At 62.4% G+C, this 20,188-nt stretch overlaps 1 protein-coding gene across 1 annotated transcript; it reads right to left on the bottom strand.

Moving 5' to 3' along the window:
- Positions 1 to 409: 409 nt before the first annotated feature.
- IGSF8 (immunoglobulin superfamily member 8) lies at positions 410 to 7,467 on the bottom strand. Its single transcript, XM_042926450.1, has 7 exons — positions 7,198 to 7,467; positions 3,777 to 4,154; positions 2,626 to 3,087; positions 1,872 to 2,279; positions 1,256 to 1,669; positions 838 to 968; positions 410 to 671 (listed from the first exon to the last, which is right to left on the bottom strand). Exons 1-6 carry the CDS (start codon positions 7,259 to 7,261, stop codon positions 853 to 855), a joined length of 1,842 nt encoding a protein of 613 aa, XP_042782384.1. The 5' UTR covers positions 7,262 to 7,467; the 3' UTR covers positions 410 to 671; positions 838 to 852.
- Positions 7,468 to 20,188: the final 12,721 nt, after the last annotated feature.

The raw sequence follows: 20,188 nt of genomic DNA, 5'->3' as shown, positions 1-20,188 counted from the left end.
ATAAGGAAGATCCGGAGGGAAAATGGGAGGAGTCAGGTCCGAGACCCTGAGGACCAAGAATGAGAAGGCAGAGGGGTGTGGGGAGTTCAAAAAAGGGCTCATCAGAAGCCCCTACCCTGCAACATGGGAGGAGGCTGGGAGAGGGGGCCCGGCTCGGTGCACTCACCCCCTCTCTGTGCTCCCCTCCCCGAGGAGGAGCCCCGACAGGGATTGGCAGGGCACTGACAGCTCAGGCAGCAGATGGGACCCAGGTGTCCCCTCCTGGGGTGGGTGGCTCGGCCCACAGAGGCCAGATGGTGTTTATGGTGGGAAGGAAGGCCTGAGTCGTCCAGAATAGGCGATCAGCCCCCCAACAGACCGCCTGGCCACACCCCTCGGCCCCAGGGCAGGAAGGCACGCCAGCCCTGGGTTCTATAAAACAAGTTTATTCACATTTTAGAAAAACTAATTCTAGGACAGGGGATGGTCTCCCCGTGGGATGGGCATAAGATCAACGACAGAAGGCCAGAGCGGGGAGCCGGGAAGGGAGGAGTGGGGGCTGGGGGCCACGGCCCCCACTCTGGGTGGGGAGGTCAAATAAATTAAAGGAAGCGGGGACAGAGGGAGAGGGGAGCCAGGCAGCCAGAAGTGCTCTTGGAGCTGGGCTGGAAGACAGTCCACACCTGCGAGAACTGGGGAGAGAGAGCGCGGGGTGCGCTAAGGACGGAGCCCCGGTGCCCGCTTCTCCCCCAGGCGGGGCCGGGGAGGGGCACTCACCCCAGCACGCGGTGGCGGGGAGGCCGGGGCCAGGGGGCGGGGGGGAGGGAGACAGCAAGGTCGGGGGTTCTTTGCCCTCACCTGGGGAGCAACGGGTCACCGTTTTCGAAGCCTCTTCATGAAGCAGCAGGTGATGGTACCAAGGACAGTGGCGCCTGTGACTAAGGCGACCCCAGCGCCCACCAGCAGGGGCACAAACAGGGTGTCCAGGGCTGGGAGAGAGCGGACGGCTCCGTTCAGCCCGGGGTGCCACTACCCTGCCACGCCCGCGTCCCAGTGCCCTCACTGCCGGGTCGCGGGCCCCCTTCCTCCTTCCTCCATTCCCAGACGGCGCCCCCTGCCCTCTCCTCCCAGACCAGGTTCAGCGGGGATGCTGGGGCCAGAATGGGATGAAAGCGGGTTTTCACGCAGGAGAAGGGGGGACGGGAGCATGAGGGGCACATGGGAGGGGCAGAACAAGGGCCCCGGCCGAAGCGGGGACCGGGCAGGGGTCACTCACCGTGCGTGTAGGGGTACACCGTGACGGGCCCCGAGCGAGCGCTGCCGGCCTGGTACCAGCTGTAGTCGGCATGCCGCACCCAGGCGCTGGGGGCGCAGTGGTACACGCCTTCGTCCTCGGGCCCCAGGCCGTGCAGCCTCAGCCGGTGGCTGCGGGGCCCCACCAGCTCCACGCTGACCGGGCCTCCTCCAGGCCGGACGCCCAGCTCTGCCACGCCGTCCTGGCCCACGCCGCCCACCAGCCGGGCAGGTGCAGGGCTCAGCTCCCCTTCCTCGGGTCGCTCCACCCACCAGCTGGCAGCCAGGCGCAGCCCCGGGGGGCCGCCGCGCACAGAGATGTTGCAGAGCAAGGACGCCGTCTCCCCACGGTACACGGTGCCTCCCGCCAGCCAGGCCACAGCCTCCAGCACCACGCCTGCAGGACGAGGACGAGGACGTGGGGTCAGAGGGGTGTGGGGTCGGGACTGCTGTCCGAGCGACACCCCAGTCCTGAAGAAGAGAAGCGGGGAGACCGAGGCATGGCAGCAGCCGGGGCGGAGCAGGGAGGGATGCACAGAAGCAGAAGGAAGAGGTCCCACCAGCCCTGGACCCTGGCCAGGCCCCAGCCACCCCCTTACCTTCCTCCCGCACGTGCACCGGGAGCGGCCGGGAGCGGGCACTGGCCGCTTCTCGAAGCCGAGCCCCAGACCCTCGGACGTAAGCCTTGGCCAGGCAGCGGTAGGTGCCTGCGTCACCTGGCCTGGCAGCCTCCAGCCGGAGCCGGTAGGTTCTGGACGCCACCTTCTCCATGGCGATGTGCCGGCCTTCATAGCCGGGGCCCAGGCTGCCCACACCCTCTGTGTCCAGCTGGGCCACCAGGCGGCCGGGCCCAGGGGCCCCGGCAGGGGCCATCTCCCAGCCCACGGAGTACGCAGCGTGGCGGCCTGGCGGGGGCAGTGCCCCGGACACGTTGCACAGCAGTTCCAAGGGCTCTCCGGGGCCGATCCGCCGTTCCCCGGGCCCCACGGCCACTGCCAGCTGGCTGGCTGCAACACAGGACGGGGAAGGGGCGTCACGGAGGCAGCAGGGGGCACAGAGCTCCTGACTCCCCACCTGTAGTTGTCTCCTGGACAGCGGCACTGTCACAGGGTAGCACCGTGGCGCCCACCCGGGGCCTGACTCTCGGCCCTTGGCCATGGCCCTCCCATCTCCACACCCAACTTTGGAGCAGAGAAAACCCACCACGGGAGGGAAGTGATGCAAACGGGACGGCTCACTGGGGAAGACGGGCTCCCTGGAGTCGGGCAGGGACCGTCCGGTGCCCGCCCTCGGCCACGGGGCCCACTGCGACACCACAGCCCCCAGCTCCCACCGTGGGCCCGTGGCACTCACACAGCGTCTGCACGTCCACGTGGGCCAGGACAGCTCTCTTCTCCGCGATCTGGGCCCAGCTGCCGTCGGGATCCTGAATCCACTCGGCAGCCGTGCAGTGGTAGGTGCCCGCGTCCTCGGCCTGGGCGCCCCCCACCACCATGCGGTAGCGCTCGGCCCCCTCCTTGCCCAGCCGCAGCTCCCCTGCAGCCAGCCGCTCGGCATAGGGAGCCCCAGCCTCCACGGCCAGGTCGGGCCGGAGCCCCACGACTTCCTGCAGCGTCGCTCGCCCTACGGGCGCCTCGGGCACCGCTCTCCCGAAGGACACGGCCAGGTGCGTGTGCTTCTGCGTGCTCGTCCGCGCCAGGCAGCCCAGCGCCAGCTCCTGCCCCTCGTGCACCGTCAGGCGAGGCGGTGAAGTGGGGGCCTGGCGGCCTCGGGGCCCCGGGGGGGTGGCAGACACCTGCAGCGCATCTGGAAGAACTGGAGAGAACGGCCGGAGTGGGGGAGGGGCCGGGAGCCGGTGGCCGTCGTTGCCGTTCCCCGTGTACCACCTGCTTCCTGAAATAGACCGTGGTGAGCTCCTACCGGGCCGGGTGATCTCTTCTCGAACCCAGTGGTGCCAGGGACGGTGCTGGGCACCCCACAGGCGCTCAATAAATACTTGTCAAAGTTCACAGCCCAGCCCGTCGCCTACTCACCCGTATGTGTGGAGCCGACCCCTGTCTGAACTACAGAAAAGTGGCTCTGTCCTCCTTCCCAGAACACAAAGAAATGTAAGAGAGCAAGAATGTCACGTGGCCTCACTCCTCCTACCCTACCTCCACTTCCTCCCCCTCCGCCCCCAGATCTGGACCCTGGAATCTCCAGGAATGGCCTCTATTCACCCCAGCAGGCTCCCCCCACCCGGGAATGGAGGGGACTGGCTCCCCCTTTTCCCCGGAGGTAGCTCCATAGAACAGGAAGAGCCAGCAGCTGGAACGAAGAGACCTCGGTTAGAGGCCCAGACCGGCCACCGGCCTGTGGGCGATGTTGCGCGAGTCCCGTAACCCCTTTGGGCCTCAGTTTCCCCAGCTGCAAAACCTGAGGGGTGGTTAGACAGGTCCCTCCTGGCCCCGACGCTGCGCCTTCTGCGTGGGTGGGCCTCGCCCCCCCCCCCCCAGGGCCGCTACCTCTCAGCTCCACCTTGCCGCTGTAGCTGCCCAGGTAGCGGGTGTCCGTGGACGGGGTGTAGCACTCGTAAATGCCAGCATCCTGGGCCTGTAGGCGGGCGATCCTGAGCACCACGGCGTCCCCCTGGAGACGCTGCACCTGCACCTCACCGGCCGCCACGCGGGGCCCGAAGACAGCGTAGGAGAAACGGGCATCCCTGGTGCTGACGATGCCCAGCGCGGCCTCTGGGGCCTCAGGCCTGTAGAGGAACCACTCGAAGTCCTGCTGGGCAGGGCCCTCGTAGCCACTGACGTTGCAGGGGATGGAGACGGCCGTGCCAGCCACGCGGTACAGGGGCCCCTGTGGGACCAGCACCTCCCGGGCGAAGCACTCGGCTCCTGTAGGGAAGGACGGGAGATGCCGGAGATGCCTGGGTCCCCACCGCATCGCCCACTACCAGCCCCGCTCTTGACCCCTGCCCAATGAAGGACCGGAAACCTGGGGAAGGCTGGGACCCAGCTGGGACCCAGGGAAAGGAGGCCGGGAGGTAAGACACCTGGATCTCGAGTTGGTCACAGACCCGGGTTTGCCTCAGGACCCAGAAACACCCCATTTCCGGCGGGTCAGAAGTAAGGCCCCTACGGGCAGAAAGAAGTCTATCTGCTTCCGCTCCTTGATTCCAGCTGTACCTGGATTCCCTCCCCCATTTCCTCGCTCTCGTGCGTTCTGGGCCCGGTCAGCGGAGCCTTCCAGCTAAGGGACTCAGTCCCCACGTCCCTCTCCTTTGTTAGAGGGGAGCTGGCAAAATCTTGCTTAGAAGGGCGGGTTGGCTCAGCTGTGTCACCTGGACCAGGGGACTCCAGACAATGGAGCCAGTGGCCCAAGCAGGACAGGGCACAGACCCAGTCAGTTCTCACCACACAATGCCCTCCCCGCCCCGTCCAGCTGTGCCATGAGCTCACTGCTTCTCCCATCCCACAGGGCTGCCGAGGCAGCTGAGGCTTATGGGGCAAGAACCAGCCTCTGCCCTGGCCTCTGGGGGCAGAAGATCGCTCCCCCAGCCCCACCCCCAATCTTCTAGGCTGACCCAGTGGATGCACAAAGCCCCCCTCCCAACTCCCTAACAAAAGCCTTCATTTGCATACGGTGTGCATTCATTTACATAAGGTTCCCTCTGTGTTGGGAGGGGCAAACTCTGGCCGCCCCTTCCTGTCTTTCTCTCCTCAGACAGGCCAAAATTCTCTTCTTCCCCATGCTGCCCCCACCTCCGGGCCCTACGCTGCCCCCAGCAGATACTCCTGAGGCCCTTGGAGGGCTCTGCTTCTTCCTTCTCTCCTTGCATCCATCCTTCCGTAGCCCCACTGGATAAGATCACAGAACTCCAGTAAGGAGGGCTGGGCCAGCCCCCTGCCTCCATTTCACACATGAGAAATGTTCAGGCAGAAGTATAATGTCTTGACCAAGACCCTACTATCCTTAGATGGCTTCCACGGGTCCCTGCAGAGCGACAAAGCCAGAGAAGAAAAGGGGGAAATCCTAGCAGAGGCCCGGGGAGACTGACCTCACTAACCAGAATTCCCATCACTCCCAGGGGCATACCCAGGGCCTTTCTGCAGAGGCTGGAGAAAAACACCAAGTTTGTGGTCAAGCTCTGCTCTCTGGCTCCTCCAGAAGCTGGGCTCTTAGCCCTTTCCTGTGGCTGAGTCCAGGGAGGAGGGAGGCACTTGCGGTCGCTTGGGTTCAGCAGGTTGGGTCCCGGCCCCAGCCCCGTGCCCCGTGTCCCGTGCCCAGCTGCATGGACACATCCCTTGTTCTCCCAAGCTGGTTTCCACACTGGAGGAGAGCTAAGAGCTTCCATTCTGACAATGAGTGAGCCTGTGACTCAGGAGGGCCCTACCCTAGGGCATTTCATAATCTAGGTGACGGTGGAGACAGCTGAGCTGACACCTTTGGGCCTCCGGGCAGACTCTGCTCAGAAGGGCCCCCTCCCACCTTCCTGGCTCCACAGCTGCTGATGCTTGGAGATCCCCATGGGAAAGTCAGCCAGCCGCCTTAGGAAACCAGCTGCCAGGCAGCTCCCTTCCCAGCCAGAGCGGGGAGGAGGGGCAGACACCTGCTTTGGGGTCCATCGGATCTGGGTTCGAATCCAAGCCCTAGCGCTCACTAGATGTGTTCTCTGGGGCAAGTCACTTCACTTTCCTCATCTTCGGAATGAATGGAAATACCCGCACGCAGTGGGCAGGCAGATCTCTGTGGTCTCTTCCAAGTCTGTGCCCCACCCCTCCCCACCTCCTCTGGGCCCTTCCACTCCACGCTGCCCACTGGGGACAACGGGCCAACTGCTAGGCAACTGGGCCCCACAGCAACTCCCTCCTGCCTCCCACCCAGGGCTCCAAGGAGAGGCCTCATTCTGTTTCCCCAGGGCCCAGGGACCTATGCAGCCAGGGGCGAGGCTCTGCTTGGCACAGCGGTGGGGCTCTGGTCTGGAAACAGGCTGCTGGGGCTACGTCGTCAGCCTGCGCCTTGACTATGGCAGCTTTGAATCCGGGTGGCAAGGCCACCCCCACGCGGTGCTCTTTCTTGCTTCAAGGGCTTGAGTCTCCCCAACATCTGTACAGGCAGCCTCCCTGTCTGGAAGCCACGCTCCTCCCCAGACAAGCTCCTAAGGGAACCCTCCAGTTCAGGCCAAAAACAACAGCACTGTCAGGGCCCTGATGCATCCACCCAGCGGTGGCCAGAACACCTCGCCATGATCACCCACCCCCACGGATGCAGGGTGCTTGGAGATCCCAGCATCAGTCCACGGAGCCTGCTTTCCCCTGAGGCGGGGAAGGTGGGGGGACTAAGGGGGTGTGACCAGCGGTGGGGGGGCTACAGAGTCAAGTGCGACCTGAGAGAGAGAAAGTGGGCAAAGAGAGACCCAGCCCCGCGCGGAGGCGGCGTAAGAGGCGGAAGTGCCCCAAACATCAGATGATGAAGTGGGGCGGAGGGGAACCATCAGGGGAGACTGAACTTCAAAGATTATGGGCAGAACCGGCCCCTGGGCCTCCAGCCAACTCCGGGCAATTACGAAGACGGGCGAGCACTGCCCACGCAGGGAGGGCACTCAGAGCTGGGCCTGAAGTTCAGGGTGAGGCGGAGGGAGACGTAGCATTTGGGCGCAGAGACCCCAGGACCTGAGTACGCCGACTGAGAGGTGGGGCCGACCCCGCGGCCTGGGGGTGGCACCTCGGTGGGTCCTCAGTGGGCCCCAGCCCGGGGCCTAGAGCTGGGGGTCTGGCTCGGCGGGCAGCTGGGCGCCGAGCTCGGGGAGGCTCGAGGCGCCCCTGACGGAGAAACGGGTGCGAGGAGCCCCGAAACGCTGGGGAGGTGGGCCGGGCCGAGCGCCAGGTGGCAGGCACCTGCCGGCAGGGTTGGGGGCCGGGGCGGGGGCCGGCTTACCCAGCATTAGCAGCAGCAGGAGCAGCAGCAGCGGGAGCCGCGGCGAGAGACCGAGGGCGCCCATCCTGCGCGGCCGGCTTTGGGGAGGCTCCGGGGGTCGGCGCGGGCTCTGAGTGGACGGGGGCTCGGGGGGCGCATGCCCGGGTAGGGGGGCACGAAGCGGAGCAGCGAGGCGCGGGTGCACGCAACGGAGCCGAGCGGCGCGGGCGCTTCCAAGTCCCCTCCCTCCCCCTTCCTCTTCCTACCGCTTTCCCTCCTTCCGCGGAGACCATTCCCGCCCCGCCCCGCCCCGCCCCGCCCCAAGCCCCGCCCCAAGCCCCGCCCCAAGCCCCGCCCCAAGCCCCGCCCCGACCCCGCCTGCCCCTGGCCCCGCCCCGGAGCCCGGGCTCCACCCCGCCCCTAGCCCCGCCCCGCCCCGATCTCGGTCCCAGCCCCACCCCAACCCCTCATCCCGAACTCTCCCAGACCCCGGACCCTGGACCCGTCCCGTCTCCGCTCCGTACCCGGACCCTGGGCCCCCTCAGACCCCGGACCCCGGACCCGCTCAGAGCCTCCCAGACCCCGGTCCCAGAACTAACCTGACTTCTGACCCCGGCCCCGCTCCGCCCTTCTCGGTCCGGGCTCCGCCCCAGCCCCGACTTCAGCCCCGCCCCGACGCCGGGACCCGGGCCCGACCCGCCTACCTGGGTCCGGGCTCCGCCCCGACCCCCGGCCGGCACCAGGGGGCGGCACTTGGGCTCAGCCAAATCCCTACCCCGCATGGTCCCACCGCCCCGCACCTTCCGGCCTCTCCCTGAGAGTTGGGTGAGGGGGCCTTGGGGTCAGTCAGGTGACCGGCCACGCACTTAGGATCCAATCACTTGCCGTGGGCCGTTAGGCCTCGCTGCAAACCCTGCTCAAGTGAGGATGGGCGGGACCCAGGAGTTCCGGAATGCGGAGGGCCGGGGCTGAAGGGCGCAGCGAGGCCGCACAAGGTCGCGGGAGACCTGTTTGCCACCCCCTCGGGGCAGAACCAGAGGGAGTGGGTTAGGAGGGTGCGCCGTCTGGGCGCCATCACTTCCTGGTTGGGGATCCCGTCCAGTTGGTTAACTTCCTTCACCCTGTTTCCCTGGTGGCACACTGGACTGAGACGACATCCACCCCAAGGCGCTTTTGTGACGATTAATTGACATAATGTACACGAGGTTCTTGGCACAGATGACACGGAATAGGAGATAGGGTGTTTATGGGGTTTAGTTTTCGTTTTTGAATGATTATTTAAACCGCTTCCTGAGAGAGGTTTTGCTTAGCGTTTATAGGAGCAGCGAGGCGATTGCATGAAGGAGTCTGTCTCCAGCGAGGAGAGCTGGACTCCGCTGGCACTGGGAACGGTGGGGCCTGCCCAGGAGGCGGGAGGATGGGAAGAGGGTCTCTTCCCAGCCACGGAGCAGGTGGGGCATGGGCAGGTGCAGGAAGGATGGGGCCAGGTAGGAGAAGGGACAGCCAGGTCTGCAAAGCTTAGGCTGTCAAAGGAGGCGTCCCTGGGAAGTGACCCCACAGCCCATGCCCCTCCCAGTCCCCACGCCCTCCCAGTCCTTTTACAGAGGAGGAAACTGAGGCCCCAAGAGGGGAAGTGACAGAGGTCACACCAGATCTTCCCTGGATACAGTCAGTGCCTGGCTCAGAGGAGGTGCTCAGTTGAAGCCACATTCAGAGATCAGAGAAACTCTTTAGCAGAATGCGGATCTCACCAAGGGACAGCCCTCCCTCCCAAGACTTCCAGGACTGGCCCAGGGTGCCTGTTTCCTCCCACTCTGAGATATTCACAGCCTGATTTCTCCAGATCCATTTCACCTAAATCCATCCCTGGGTGGGACTGAGCTATGTGAAAACGGAAAGGCATAGGGAAGCTTTAAAGGAAAACCGCTCTCCCTTTTGGGGGGGGAGCAGAGTGCACTTACTCTGCCTTCCTGATGCTTGAGAGCTGGGAGACGTTGCCCATCCGATCGTCCCAATGCCGTTTATGGGATGCCTACACAGTAGGCCCTCCCGGGTATCGTTTCTAGTCTTTACAGCATATTTTGCCAGATGGTGTCATTTAACAGATGAGAAACTGGAGGTTCAGAGAGGTTAAGCGTTTTCGCCAAGGCCGCACAGCTTTTAAGTGGCCAGTGTCTGATGAGCTCAGGCCTGTCTGTCCCCAGAGCCCCAAATCTTCCCACATCCCACTGTCTCCCTTCTCAAGCTTCTGCAGCCTATAAACTTAGTCAACAAACACTGACTAGGCCAGGCCTGGTGCTGGGCACCGGAGATGCTGCGACAAGCGAGGCAGACCCAGTCGCCTGCCTTCAGGGAACATAGGGCTGTGCCTGGGAGACAGGCCATAAGCAAGGAACAACCCACCCCCAATGTGAGCGTTATGAGAGGGGACACTCGGGTTGCTGAGAACATCCTATGGCTTGGGGCTGGGAGGGAGCCGGCGCAGGTAGATGCTGAGGGCAGGACTGCTGTTCCCGGTGGGGCTGAAGCCAGAACCCGTTTCTTCCGCGAGCCCCTCCCTGGACCGGGAGTTCCGGAGGCCGCCAGCAGGGGGCGCCCAGGGCCCAGGCCCGAGTCCCGCTTATGTAACCGGCAGCGCTGAGGGGGAGGAGAGCAGGCCCAGCACCGGGGCGCGTCGCGCAGCAGACAGACGCCCGCACCCGCCAAAACACAGAAACGCAGCTTCGTACCGAGGCAGACGTCACTCACACGCCGCGACAGAGCGACGCACAGACACATGCACACAACACAGGCGCCCGCGCTGCGGGGGAGGGACACACCCTGTAGGAGGGAGAGTGCCCCTGTACCCTCCCCGGGTGGCCCCTAAAAAGCCACACAGGCCCACCTGACTGACGCCTTGGCTGATGCTTGTGGAGCTGTGAGTGGAGAAAGGAGGAAGGCCGGCTGAGACAGGAGGGAGGGGGCCTGGGATTGCAGAGAGACACGGGGGAGGGGTGCACCGGTGGGCGTGGAGGGGGCCCTCCACCCTGTGGCACCACCTGCTGCCCACGAACCCCACGAACAAGGGGTTGCACTGAGTGTCGTCAGAAAATAGTTGAGATCCGTGATCTGCCTTAAAACGACTTCTAATCCGGGGGCGCCTGGGTGGCTCAGTCCATTAAAGGTCGGACTCTGGCCCAGGTCACGATCTCATAGCTCGTGCCTTGGAGCCCCTGGTGTTGGGCTGTGTGCTGACAGCTCGGAGCCTGGAGGAACCTGCTTCGGATTCTGCGTCTTCCTCTCGCTCTGCCCCTTTCCTGTTCATGCTCTGCCTCTCAAAAATACATAAACGTTAAAAAATTCCTTTTTAAAGACGACTTCTAACCCGACGGAGGTGTCACACATTATGGGCACAACTACGAAGACGTGGTTTTCTGAGAGGCACGCTCAAAGACTGGACGGTTAACGTGTCTTGACCCGTGCCAGGCGCGTGATTTAATCTCACTTAGTCCTGGCCGGAACCTTGGGAGGTTAGTGCTATTATTATCCCTGGGAGGAAACTGAGGCGGACGGAAGTACAGGAACACGTCCAAGGTAAATGGATTGGTTACTGTCCAAACGCAGGTTTGAGCCTAGGATTGTTTGAGGTATGGAACAGCCTGGGCTTCTGACCCCCCGTGACGTGACTTCTTGAAGGCAAACGTGGACCCAGCACTCACAAGCACAGACCCAGCCGTGGACACAGGCAGCGCCTTGAAGATGTGACAAATGCATCAAAGACACAGAGACGCATACCCGGCAGACGTCAGACACAGGGAACGCCACATACACACACACACACACACACACACACGCACACACACACTCGCACACACACGTAGTCCTTAGCTCACACACACTCTCTCTCTCTCTCTCTCTCTCTCTCTCATGTGTACAAATCCCAGCTCCGTGGAGCTAAGGGTCACACAGAGGAATGTCCTATGATCTATGTGTGTTTATAAGGCCGTGACCGTACCGCCTGATGAGCCGTATTTTCCCACCCTCCAAAAAGGGAAACTTCTCTCTGCCGACTTGCTGGAGAGGCTCAGGCAAAGAGACAAGACAGAGCTAGAGCCAAAACGCCCCTTCGCCCCAGCTCGCACCGAAACGAGAGGCTTCCACGCCGGGACCCAGGTGCACGCCCGCAAAACCGGAGTCATCTCCCGCACCCACACACATGCCGACTGGACCCTCTCCCTCCTTCCTCCCCAGCCAGGCACCCCACCCTCATGAGGGACTCCTGCACTAGCCTGTGTGTGTGTGTGTGTGTGTGTGTGTGTGTGTGTTCTCTGAACCTTCCTCTTGTCCTGGCTGAGCCCACACTCCTTCCCCGGCTCTCAAACCCTATGCCAAAGGTGTAGACAGCTGTTCAAGAACAGAGGGGCCCCAGTGCCACTGCTGGCCTCAGCATGACCTGGCCCTGACTCCCAGGGAGGCCCTGCCATTTCTATACCCAGGATTAACGCCAGCTGCCACCCACTCCCGAATGCCAAGGATGGATCCCTTTGAGCTGGAATCCCCTCGCCCGCCCTCCCTGGCTCCCCAGTCCGGGAGTGCTGGTTGCCTGGGCTCCTCCCCCTCCCCAGAGGCTCCCTCTCCCCCTCGCCCAGCCAGCTGATGGCACAGACATCCCGGTGGAGGGTAGCCCAGAGCTGAGGCAGCCCCCGCAATGTGGCAATGTGTCGCTGGTTCCCCAGCCCAGCAGCCTGGGGGTGGGGGAGTGGGGAGCGGATCAAGGGCAGAAGAAGGCAGCGGTTTGCTAGACAGAGATTTGTGGGCTGCGTCTTGTAGATGAGCCTCAGGGGACAGGAGGTGGTGAGCGCCAGGTGGCTGCCTCTGAGTCATTGAGGTTGAGCAAGGGACAGATTTGGAGAACAGGTCATTGATGAGTTTGTGCACACCCAGCTCTGAGCGAGATGGGGAGGAGGCAGCAGTTGTTTGCTAGTACTTCCTGTGCACCTGCTTTGTGCGGGGCTCCCCGCTAAGCACCCTGCGCTCACTCAGTCCTCTGGTCAGTCCTCCCAGCATTCCGCAGGGCGAGTGCTCTCGTGGCCTGTTTTGCAGATGGGAGAGGAGGCCCCGAGAGGTTATGTAAGTGACCCAAGGTCACCTAGCTACATGGCAGCACTGAGATTCAAATGTAAGCTTTTTGACTCTGGAACATTCTTCTTCCTCCTGCTTCCCTAACCTGCACACTTATTCATATTACACACAAGCATCAGTGCATACGTATTGTATAGGCACGCCTCTACAACCTTTTGAAATAGCTTTTCGGGGCGCCTGGGGGGCTGCGTCGGTTAAGCGACCGACTTCAACTCAGGTCATGATCTAATGGTTTGTGAGTTCGAGCCCCGCGTCGGGCTCTGTGCCGACAGCTTGGAGCCTGGAGCCTGCTTCGGATTCTGTGTCTCCCTCTCTCTCTGCCCCTCCCCCCACTTGTGCGTGCGCTCTCTCTCTCTCTCTCTCTCTTTCAAAAAGTAAATAAATAAACATTTGAAATAGCTTTTCCACCAGTGCAATCCCCAGCTCTTAGCGCATAGTGGTGTTCAAGAAATGTTTGCTGAATAAATGGATGTGGCTCAGGAAAAGGGGAAATCAGCAAGAGGGGTGTGTGTGTGTGTGTGTGTGTGTGTGTGTGTGTGTGGCGGTGGCCGAGGTGGCCCTGGGAATACAGGAAGCAGGTGGGTTTCACACACACAGAACCTTCTAGAACTTGAGTGGTATTAGAGGCTCTCTTCTGACTCTGGGCCCCAGCCCTTTAAAGTGCCCTCGGTGGGGAAAGAGAACGGAACCAGGATTCAAGGGTTCTCCGAGGTGGAAGGGGTCTCAACTCTTCCTCTAGCCAGAGGATAGGGAACATGAAGAGAGATCTGGGAAGCGTGTGTGGGAACACACAGCCACCGAGCCCCCCGCTTGTCCCCATCCGCTGCCCAGGTGCCCGTGTTCTTCCCCCTCCCCCCCGCCCCCAGCCCCTCCCTCCTCCGCCAGGCACACCTGGACTCTCCAGGGACCCGGCTGAAGAGAGGACAATTGCCCTTTTCCCGGTCCAACCGAAACAAGGGTGGACTTTTTCCAGAGGCCCTCCGTTGGGAAAGCGGAGAGAAAACAAACCCAGAAATAAAGACTACAAAAACAAAGAAGCAGATGGGCCAGCGGGGCGCCCACAGTCCCCTTGCTGATGGGCCCCCCTCCCCTTGCTCCCAGCACCTCTGCTCTGCGATGCCGGTTCCCACCCGGCCTTGCCGTTCCGGGCCTGTTTCTGTCTACCTCTCCATCTTGGCCGCGAGCTTCTCAAGGCCTCTGCTGTGGCTCTACTTGGCTTTGCCCGTGGGGGAGAGCCCAGCACAGTGGCTCACAAGGAGTCGAAGCCCCAGACATTTACCAAGTAATTGAGCCAGCAGGGCGGGGAGGCGGGGTGGGGGGGGGCAGTATGTGGGACAAGTAGGTGAGTGAGAGAGAGGGAAGCCCGGGCTTCCTCCGGGGTGGCCAGATCGCCTCCAAGGAGGGCACCGCCCCTGCCTCTGGAGTTTGCCTTCCCCGGGTCACTTGCATCCACAGGTTGACGGAAGGCTTCTCCTCCTGTCTCAGAGCCCGAACCTGCCATCCCTCAGGAAACAACCCAGGCGGGCTTCGTGGGCAACCGGGAAGGGCCGGGTTCTGTCCTCTGGGGAGGGAAGGGTGCTGGAGATGGGATTCAGCAGAAGAGGGCACGGCAGTCCCGAGGCCAGGACACGGAAAAGCAAGGCCAGAAAATAACAAGCTACCAGGCACTGAGCATTTGGAGTCTCAACACCACCCTGTACTTAGGGCTGTGAAGGAAACCTAAGCTCAGAGAGGCGGAAAGTTTGTCCAGTGAGCGAAAGCTTTAGGATTCCCTCTCCAGGCATTCTGGACCACGCTGCCCCGCGGCCTCTGCAGGGGACAGACCATCCTCCCACGAGGGAGCTGGTGTTTGGGGTGGGGGGCGGCAGCAAAAAGAGTGCGGGTCCAGCCAGCTGGCAGGACCGGGTGATGGGGTGAAGGCCCCTGCGGGTGGGCACTCGGGCCCTGGGCGTTGGTGCTGAGGATGTCAGCCCCTGAGCTAGATGTCCCAGCGCGAATGTGTGACTTCTCTCCCAAACCAGTGCCTTCCTTCTGGACCCTGATTTGAGTTAACTTTGTGCCAGCGTCCCTCCCCCATCTGCAACCTTCCTCCCTCACGGTGACGTGCCATCAGTCGCCAGATCCCGAAATTCTACCTCCCCAAGATCTTTCTCATCTGCTCTCTCCCCTCGTCATTGCCACTGTCTTGTCGCACACCCTCACCACCTCTTGGCTAAATTATTGCCAGAACCTCCTCCTTGTCTCTCCCTTTCAGGGTAACACCCCCGCCCACGCACACACACATACCCCGCAGTCAAGTGAGCCTTCCCAGACCACTACGCCCCTGCTCAAAATTTGGAAACGGCTCCATATTGCTGGTAGCGATATGTCTCAAACCTGCTGGGTGGTAAAAATACAGATTCCCACTCCCTACTGCCCTCCTGTGTCAGAATTTCCAAGAGATGTGCCTGTTCTTCTGTATTTTTAAAAAGCACCCCAGGTGATTACTACCGTGAGAGCCTTTTAAGAAACACTGGGATTTAGAACTCCCCCCGGGAAATGGCGCCCCCACCCATCTCCGGTGTGGGCTCTCGTGTTTCTTCTTTGTCCCCCCCGGGTGCTCCAGGCCTCGGGGCCTTCGCCCACATGGTTCCCTCTACGGCCCGTGCTCTGTCTGGTTCTCCGAGCCAGATCCTCCCTATCAGCCAAGGCCCAACTAGAAGGCCACCTCCTCCAGAAGGCCTCCTGATTCTGCCGGCTGAGAAGCACCCTCCCCCTTTTCTGAGTTCCCACCGCCCTATAAACCAGTGGCTTCTGCACGAGCCATCCCGGGGATCCTTCTCGGCGCCCTGACAGCCCAGAAGGTCCTCGTGCAGGTTCTGGAACAAGCCTCCCTGAGTTTGAGCCCCAGCTCTCCTAGTTGAGTAAGCTCTACAGGGTCCTTGCGCTTCTGTTTCCCCCTCCAGAAAACAGATTCGTTACGAGGACCCAATTAAGTAACGCATGGAAACCGCCAGAGCAGTAATATGGTGCCTCAGTAGCTGTCACTCTGACGAGCTAGAGAGCCCAGGGACAGGCCGGCTTCCGTGGCTTTCAATCCTGCCGCACACGCAATCATCTGGGGAGCTTTTAGAGGACACTGATGCCTGGGCCCTCCCTCAGACCCGTTTAAATATGACCGCCGGGGGAGAGGGCCAGGCGGGAGACAGTAACACAAGGGTCGGGGTGAGAAGCCCTACCCAGTCAGCCCCTCACTGTATTGGCAGGCCAAGGTCACAGCAGTTAATGGCGGGACCGGTCCTGCGTGGCGAGCCTCTGCCCTCACCCCAGTTCACCCCGAGCTGGAGCAAATGAACAGGAGTCCCCGAGGGCTAGAGGCTGGCCTTGGGCAGAGCCAACTAAGGTGACTAGGTGGCATGAGACTTGGGCAGAAGGGCCGTGGGGGCGGGAGGCTTGTCCACCTCGGCTGGCACAGTATCGGGGCATAGTCTCCACACAGCACCTTGCACGGCACCAGGCAGTCGGCACTCAGCAAACGTTGCTTGAATGTCTGAATGATTCGGTGCCCGGAAAGCCAGCAGGTGCCACCGGCGGGGTCCTGGGGGCCACTCACATCCCCCAAGAGGCAGCGGGTGCTGAGAGCACCCAGGCGGGAGCGCAAGAGTGATCGTGTCCTGGGCTTGCAAGAGAAACCAAGGCACAGAGGAGGCCGGACTCCCGGAAGCCCCCAGGAGGGCGGGCGCCTTATGTGGGAACAAGGCGGTGGCCCCGTGTGCCAGATGTTTGCAGGGCATCCGGTCCTGGCCAGGCCTCCGGAACACCACTGGGGGCAGGCAGACCAACAGAGTTGTATCCTGGGCCAAGCGGAGGGGGCCCTGGTAAAGGAAGAAGGAGGTAGGAAGGAGGGGGCTGGGGGCCGAGCCAGGCTGCCTCTTGATAGGGGGAGCAGGGAGGCGGGGTGCTCTGGGCCAGTGGCCGGGTCAGATCTCGGGCCAAAGCAAACCTGCCTCAGGGGGCTGGAGGGCCTCTCCCTCCCTGTCCGGATGGAATCAAAGGCAAACAGGAACCCTAGAGGGCCCAGCTGTGACCCCTGACCCCCAAACTCAGCAAGGCCCATTAACTCCATGCGCCCCATCACCCCTAACATATTTTTCCAGCACAAAGAATCTCTGGAAACAGACTAATCTGGTATTTGCTGATCAAATGCCAGCCAAGAAATGTCAGGTTGCTGCAACCGCTCCCTGTCCCCACCAGCCCTTCCCTCCTTCTCCCCTTCCCTCCTTCTCCCCAGTCCCACCTCACATGGGGGCTCTTTGTAAGAAACCAGGTAGCCCACGCCCAACCCTGAGCCCTTCCCTGCCTGTGTGCCGGCAGTCAAAGGGATCACCCTCATTTCTGCGGGTCACAAAATAGGGGTACCTACCCCCTCGGTTCCCCCTCTGAACCGGGGTCTCCAGGTGGAGGGTCATCACACAGATATCACTGCAAATAATTTCTCCCGTTCACCTGAGCTGAGCCATGAGCCCAGGAGGAGGGGACCCGGAATTTGGCGACCGTCAGAGCCGGAGAGGGCACCTCAGATTTTCCAGCTCTCCTCGTTATTCAGATAAAGGAGCAAGGCCAGAGTGGGGTCGCCTCTGGAGGGCCGGCACGGACACCCAGAGCTGTCCAAACCCAGACGTCAGTGCAGAGGGCAGAAGGAGGTGGGACAGGGACAGAGGCAGAGGGACAGAGGAACCTTCTGGGTGTTCCTTTCTCCGTTTTCTGAGTTCTGTAGAATAGGATTTTAACAATACAAAGGATCATAAAGATCGTCTGGGGGAAAGATGAAAGACAACAGAAGCAAGGAGACACAGAGAAAGAGGACTGCAGAATCTATTTTGAGTAGATTGGGAAGAAAGACCAGAAGAAAAGAGAGGAGGGGACATCAAGGGAGAGACGGAGGGAAGATCCGACACCGGCCTTGTGGTCCAGCAGGGAAACTGAGGCAGCAGCAGGACTCAGACAGGCGCTCTGTGGCTCTGAGCCCAACCAACCTTCCCGCCACAAGGCCACTACAAGTCGGGGGTGGTGGGGAGAGGGCTGGGGAGGAAGGAGGGTGAGAGGCACCTTTCTGGGACACTTGCCATGACCGCTCCGGGCCTTTCCAGGTCCCCCGTCCCTGCTGTCAGCCCAGGCCAGCCTCCCCCTGGAAGGAGAAGATTCCATCCATTCCCAAGAAGGCCCTGGGGGGGGGGGGGAGTGGGGGACAAGCCCGGTGTGGGGGACAAGAGCACGGGGCCCTGAAGAAGGAGGAGACTTGCAGGGCACGGAGGAGGGAGAGCAGGGGAGGTCCCCGGAGAGGGCTGGACGCTGGGGGAGGACAGCTGAGCTGGGCCCGCATCGGGACTGGGGCAGAGAAGTGGGGTGAGGGGCGGAGGAGGGGCGGTGGGGGTGATAGAGCCTCCCCAGTGTCCCTCCCTCCCCCCTCCCTCCCCCACCCTCTTTCATGATCTTGAAACAACCTTCAAGTCTGGGCTGGAGGCCCCAGGAGGCTAGTCACTTAGGAAACAAAACTGTTTCTGGGAGACCTTGACGGCCCATCTGCAGCTGAGTGGCCTCCCCAGCCCCTCGTGCACGCACACATTCTCCCAGGGACTCTCACGTACACCACGCACTCCTGCTCACACACCCCGGAGGTCAGCACATGCCGGGGCGCAGGCACTCGGGCTGGACTGACCACACAGGCGAACCAGGGCCGGCCTCTCCTGTCCTCTGGGGTTCTTCCTTTGGAATTTCCATGTGCTACGTTCGCGTGGCCCCTTTCCCACACGCGGGGCCCCACACGGTCGTGCCCCTCAGTCACGCACACACATGCACCCCCGCTCCCCACGCTGACCGAACAACTGGTTCAGGACCACCCATCCCCACGGACCTCTGCCCTCCTCCCAAACCCACTCCCCAGCCAGGCCCGCGCCCCCCCGCCCCCCCGCCCCCCACCGCCGCCTACTTTCCAGTCCTTCCTGATCTCTGCTCTGTCCGTCTTACTCCCAAACTGACCGCTGGCTCCCTTCACAGGCACCGCAGCTCAAGGGACCAGGCGTCCGCACCGCACTGGTGTCCCGGAGTCTGAGGCCCGCACTGGAGGAGAAGGAAGTAGGCTCCCAGGGCCGAGGGAGGGTGGGCAGGGACGTCTGAGCAGGAAATGGAGCCGGGGTGTCCTGTCCAGCCTTTCCTCTGTCTGAGCCCCAAATGTGTGAGCAGCACCGCCCTGGGGGCCGCACGCCAGCCCCGGTGCTGGGTATATGGCCCCAGCTGTATGCGCAGAGGGAGGGCACGGTCCTTTCCGGTATGGGCCTGGCCGCAGGGACCGGAGCCAGGCCCTTGGAAGGACTGGGCAGCCCTGGGAGGTGCCAGCAGGGGTGAGTGTGGGGGAGTGAGACTGAGGCCTACGTGTCTGCAGGCTCGGGCCGGTTTTCTCTCCCACCTCACCTTGCGTCCTGGGAGCGCGGGGCAGAGAGAAGGAATTCGGAACCAGCAACTGAGGAACAGGAGCCCCGTGAGCCCCAGGGGGGGGTCCCCTCGTCTCCCCGCAGCCCAGGCCAAGACGGCCCTTCAGCTGCCCCGCTGCCCAGCGACCCCCGCCACCTGTGGGCCACCCTTCCAGGGACTTCTGCCCAGGGCCGTCCCTCCTCATGTCCAACCACCCGCCCTCTTGCTGTGTCTGCAGCTGCCTCCCTCTCTCCCCTTGAACTGGGATCTGCTTTTCGCTTCCTGTTCCCTCCAATGCCTGTTCTCCCCCAGGCCCAACTTCAAGGTCCGCCGAGGGGCCTGAGGACAGAAGGTGTCTGTCCCCATCCTACCCATCCTTCCAGCTGTAACCCAAGAGGAGAAGGACAGCGGAAGCGGGATGTGACCTTCCGGATCCCTGAAATGGAAAATCCCAAGCGCGGGCCCGGAGGGGGCCAGTTATTTGGGGAATTCAGGCATGAGCACTGAGCCCTGAGAGTGGATTTGCTGGCACAGAGGTCCGTAATCCCTCCGGAGGGAGTTCCCTCTGGGGCCAGAGAGGACCCAGCCCAGCGAGCGGGCACATCAGGCCTCTGGAGCCGAGGCCCCATCCTCTCCCTCCTTCCCTCCCGGCTTGTCTGGGCTCGGGGCTCCCAGACCTGCTCTCCCTCCCCCTGCTGGCTTCCCTCCACTCCCTGTCTGTGCCCAGAGAAATGGGGACACTCCAGGAGAATCCCATCCTCTGCTCCCGGATGGCAGGGCCAGGATCGTTTCTTCTCTATCTGCCCCTCGCTCTCTTTGCCCCCCAAGCTTTGGCTCTTCCATTAAAATGTGAGGCAACACCCCCAGACCAGCTGGTCTGGTCCCAGCTCCTCTCTACCCCTGTTTCCTTCTGGTATAAGTTACAGACACCCCTTCCGGCCAGGCCAGGCCCCCTCCCCACCCCCAGGGACTTCTCCCAGCTTCCCCCCCTGCTTCCCTGTGGAGGCCTGTCCTGTGTGCTGCCCACCTGTCCTCCCTCCGTCCCTGGAAGAAGGAAACAGCCACCTCCTTCCTGGTTCTCGAGTCTGGCACGTGTTATTGTGGTGACCTCCAGATGCCTCTGAGAAGCTCAGTCTTTTCCTCTCTTTTGACCCACCTGCCAACCCCAGGCATAGATCCAGCCTAAGGCCTCTCAACTGAGAGTGAGGGAGTCGTGCATCCCTTCGGTAGCAAGGGGTCAACACGACCCAGAGCTATTAGCATGGACATCTGCGTGGCTGGCTCCAGGCCTGTCCCCTCTGCGTCCCTGTCCTTTCCCCAGTCGCTTCCCTGGCCCCTGGAGTCATGATTCTTAAACTCTGGACAGGTTTCACCTGGAGGGCTTGGGGATTGTCTTTCCCCTCGAGGGTCCCCCCGGGTGCCCTGGGTTCCATGGCTGACT

Source organism: Panthera leo, chromosome F3, assembly GCF_018350215.1.
Source record: "Panthera leo isolate Ple1 chromosome F3, P.leo_Ple1_pat1.1, whole genome shotgun sequence".
Taxonomy (NCBI): Eukaryota; Metazoa; Chordata; class Mammalia; order Carnivora; family Felidae; genus Panthera; species Panthera leo.
The sequence above is the reverse complement of the archived record's forward strand: the minus strand, read 5'-3'. Positions and strand labels throughout refer to the sequence as shown.